The sequence below is a fragment of the Nelumbo lutea genome, chromosome 6 (genome assembly GCF_056320005.1).
Source record: "Nelumbo lutea isolate HS-2025 chromosome 6, American lotus-T2T, whole genome shotgun sequence".
Classification (NCBI taxonomy): Eukaryota; Viridiplantae; Streptophyta; class Magnoliopsida; order Proteales; family Nelumbonaceae; genus Nelumbo; species Nelumbo lutea.
This window is the reverse complement of record NC_142689.1, coordinates 5768617-5771918: the sequence shown is the minus strand read 5'-3', so window position 1 is coordinate 5771918 and position 3302 is coordinate 5768617. Positions and strand designations below refer to the sequence as shown.

The following is a 3302-nucleotide window of genomic DNA, read 5'->3' as shown; positions in this document are numbered from 1 at the left end:
GGACTGAGGAGTACCAACTTGGCGCTGCAAAATTTTGTTTCTGCCGGCTCCATCATCCATCTCTTCACTGGATATATGGTACGCAACACATCTCTTCACTTGCATAAGAAATTCTGTTAAATTAGTTACCAAGGTTGGTCTGTGTTTTGGTTTGGCCATTCCAATTCGATTTAGAATTTTATGAATATGATCATCAGATCTTATACGTTGTCTCAAGCTTTTATGAAGGGTAACTGAAACTGATGTTCATGTCTTCATGGGGTTTTGTTTTGCTTTATGTTCTATGTAGGAAGGGGAGAAGAAAAAAGATGGTGGAACGAGAAGGGCCATAGTGGTGGGACCATGGGGAGGAAACGGTGGGACCAGTTGGGATGATGGGAGTTACAGCGGAGTTAGAACAATCACCCTTGTTTATGACCGCTGCATTGATTCAATTCGTGTGGAGTATGATAAGAGTGGCAAGCCTGTTTTAGCTGAAAAGCATGGGGGAAACGGAGGCAACCACACTACAACTGTGAGCTCCCTCCCTTAAGGCATTAATCCTTTCTCTTCTCAGCTCACTTGGCATTAATTAATGGGAATTCATGCAAGGCTGGGCTTGGGCCTGGCCTGAAATATAGGCTCAGACCCACCTTACGCGGCCCCGAGGCCTGGACAGAAAACCTAGATCCAGGCCCAAAAATTTGCAGAATCACACTATTTTTACTAACAAGTTTTGGGTTGATCAATGTACAATATGCCTTGTCACGTTACATATGAAAGTTACTTCAATCTAAAATATTTTTCTTTTTATCGCCCATTTTCTATCAAACCAACACAAAGTCAGATTCAACCATGAACTGCGGCCATCGGTAAGCTTGGACACAGAGTTCAGATCAATCTAAAATTGACCTAATCGAAGCCAACCCCAGTTACAATCTTTCTGGCCCTCCCTTCCAACCCCACTCATAATCCTGGCATTTATATACAAATTAACTATAAATCAACGACTGTATTGATGCTGTCATGTACTCATCTTAATTTCAGATAAAGTTGCAATACCCAGAAGAGTTCTTGACAGCGGTAAGCGGCCACTACAGTCCGGTGGTACATGGTGGCACCCCTGTGATTCGATCACTGACGTTTAAGAGCAACCAGGGCAGCTTCGGACCATTTGGGGTGGAAGAAGGGATGCCCTTCTCATTTCCAATGGATGGAGGGTCGATCATCGGATTCTGGGGCCGCAATGGTTGGTATCTGGACGCCATCGGTTTCCGTTTGTCTCGCACTCACGCACCAACGCTCCTTAGGAGGGTGAGTTTGAAGCTTCAAAAACTTGGTGAAAGATCAAAATCCCTAGTAGCTCCAAGAAATGGTGAAGACAGTACTGCTAATAATAACAGTAATAAAGCTGCAATTCGCAAGAGGAATGCATAGAAATATATTGTTGAAGTTGAATCAATTTTGCACTTCTATTGCCATGGGCATGAATGAATTCGGTCAACTGCATTCGGGTTGAGTATTTTATTAATTTGTAGCTTGCGTGCTTGAGAAAGAAATGCTTGTAATGTAATAATAGACATTTTGTATCTCCATTTTCATAGTTGTGACATGAAGAGCGTTTTATTATTACATTTTGTCATAAGAGCCATTTCATCTGTCAAATTACAGGCTTTTAAATTATTCTTTAGGCCGGCTCAGTTTGGAAGGAATACACAGTATTTGTACTCCTTTCAAACTGAGCCTGGCTTCAAATATTAAGAAATTGGGCTGCAGTGGAACCCACTTGACTGCAGCCCAATCCCTTAATTCTCCTGTAATCTGTAATATATGATACCAATGCTTTTAAAAAATCGGTAATCAGTCATCTGACCGGTTTTGTTTTACCCCAACACAGTTATTTGGCTAAAAACTGTTGATTTGGTAAAAAAACCATTGAATTGGGCGATCGAATTGTTCAACCTGGAAATAGATTTTGGCTGTTTTGGGGTTCTTTTAATTTTTTGTCAGAATGAGCCATCTATTTGGACAGGACTGTCAGACCAATTGACCTGGGAACCGGACCCAAAACGGTTTCCTGTCCTGTCCAATTTTAAAAACCTTATATGATACCAAGAAATCATTTTTTACCATTTCATACTACAACTTTTCTCTTATCTAATGCCCTTTATCAATTCGTTCCTCACCAATGCAGTCATTGGTGTCTAGACGTATAATGAAACCAGATTTAAAAAAAAATTTGCCCCTATTTTTGTGTGTGTGTGTGGTGTGTGTGTGTGTGTGGGGGGGGGGGTGTATCAATGTACTTGCTTTATACAAGAAACCAAAGTAAATTCACCAATTCATCATAGTGAAATTTCTTTGGTGGAGAGTTTTATCCTTATGTCTAGTTCATATTGGCGTTTCACAGCACATCCCAATCGTGTATTGGGATATCTTCCAATAGCAAGTATAGGAAATGTTCTCAATGCATGTACAGAAGTATGTATGGGCTGCTGATGTGATATCCCTCAAATCATCATTTACCCTCAGCCAGTTGGTACCCCTCCAAAAACAAGAAATTTGAGATCAAACCTGCAAAATTATACTCACTTATGGTCAGTAAGTCTATAATGTAAATACGTGACAAAAGAAAGAAAAAAAGAAACTCCCTTTAGCCAACTCAATTAAAGATGTCTAAACTCTATACTATAAACCTTCAGGCTGTGTCTGGTTGGAAGGAAAAAGTAGGAAAAGGTAAGAAAATCTTTACAAATCTTATATAGATTTTCTCGCTTTCCCTTCCTTTCCCTACCTTTTCCTTCAAGCCAAACATAATCTTAGCGTCAAACTGGTTTGAAAATGGACTTGAAGGACCCCAAAAATAATGGGGTCATTTGATTTGAGTTCATCGGGCTCCACTTGATCCAAAACATCAAGTGGCATAATGAATGGCAAATTTGCGATGATTATTTCTCTGATTAAAGGATAAGGACCAAATTGTAAGTTTGCCTTTTCCTTTTTTACATGAAACTTACATCTATCAGATTGTAATCTTTAGCCTACATCTAATATCTAATCTACCACCCAAATATTCTCCCTGAAAACTACCCCTTATTTCATAGTTTGCTAGTCAGTATTCGTGGTGCTTTCTTTCTTATCTTCTCTCCATGGGACTACAATTTGAACAGATCCAACCCAAACCCAGCCTGGCCCAATTCAATGTTTGGTCTGGGCCCAAACCTAAGTGGAGCTATGTTGTTGGGCTGGGCTTGGATGTAACTTCTGGTTTGACCTCAGTCCAGGCCTAGGTTAATAGGTTTCACCTTAGTTGGACTTAGGTT

At 40.2% G+C, this 3302-nt stretch overlaps 1 protein-coding gene across 1 annotated transcript; it reads left to right on the top strand.

Moving 5' to 3' along the window:
• On the top strand, positions 1-1611 carry LOC148847025 (jacalin-related lectin 19-like). The gene is made up of 3 exons (XM_088948614.1): positions 1-78; positions 290-514; positions 1027-1611. Exons 1-3 carry the CDS (start codon positions 76-78, stop codon positions 1414-1416), a joined length of 618 nt encoding a protein of 205 aa, XP_088804740.1. The 5' UTR covers positions 1-75; the 3' UTR covers positions 1417-1611.
• Positions 1612-3302: the final 1691 nt, after the last annotated feature.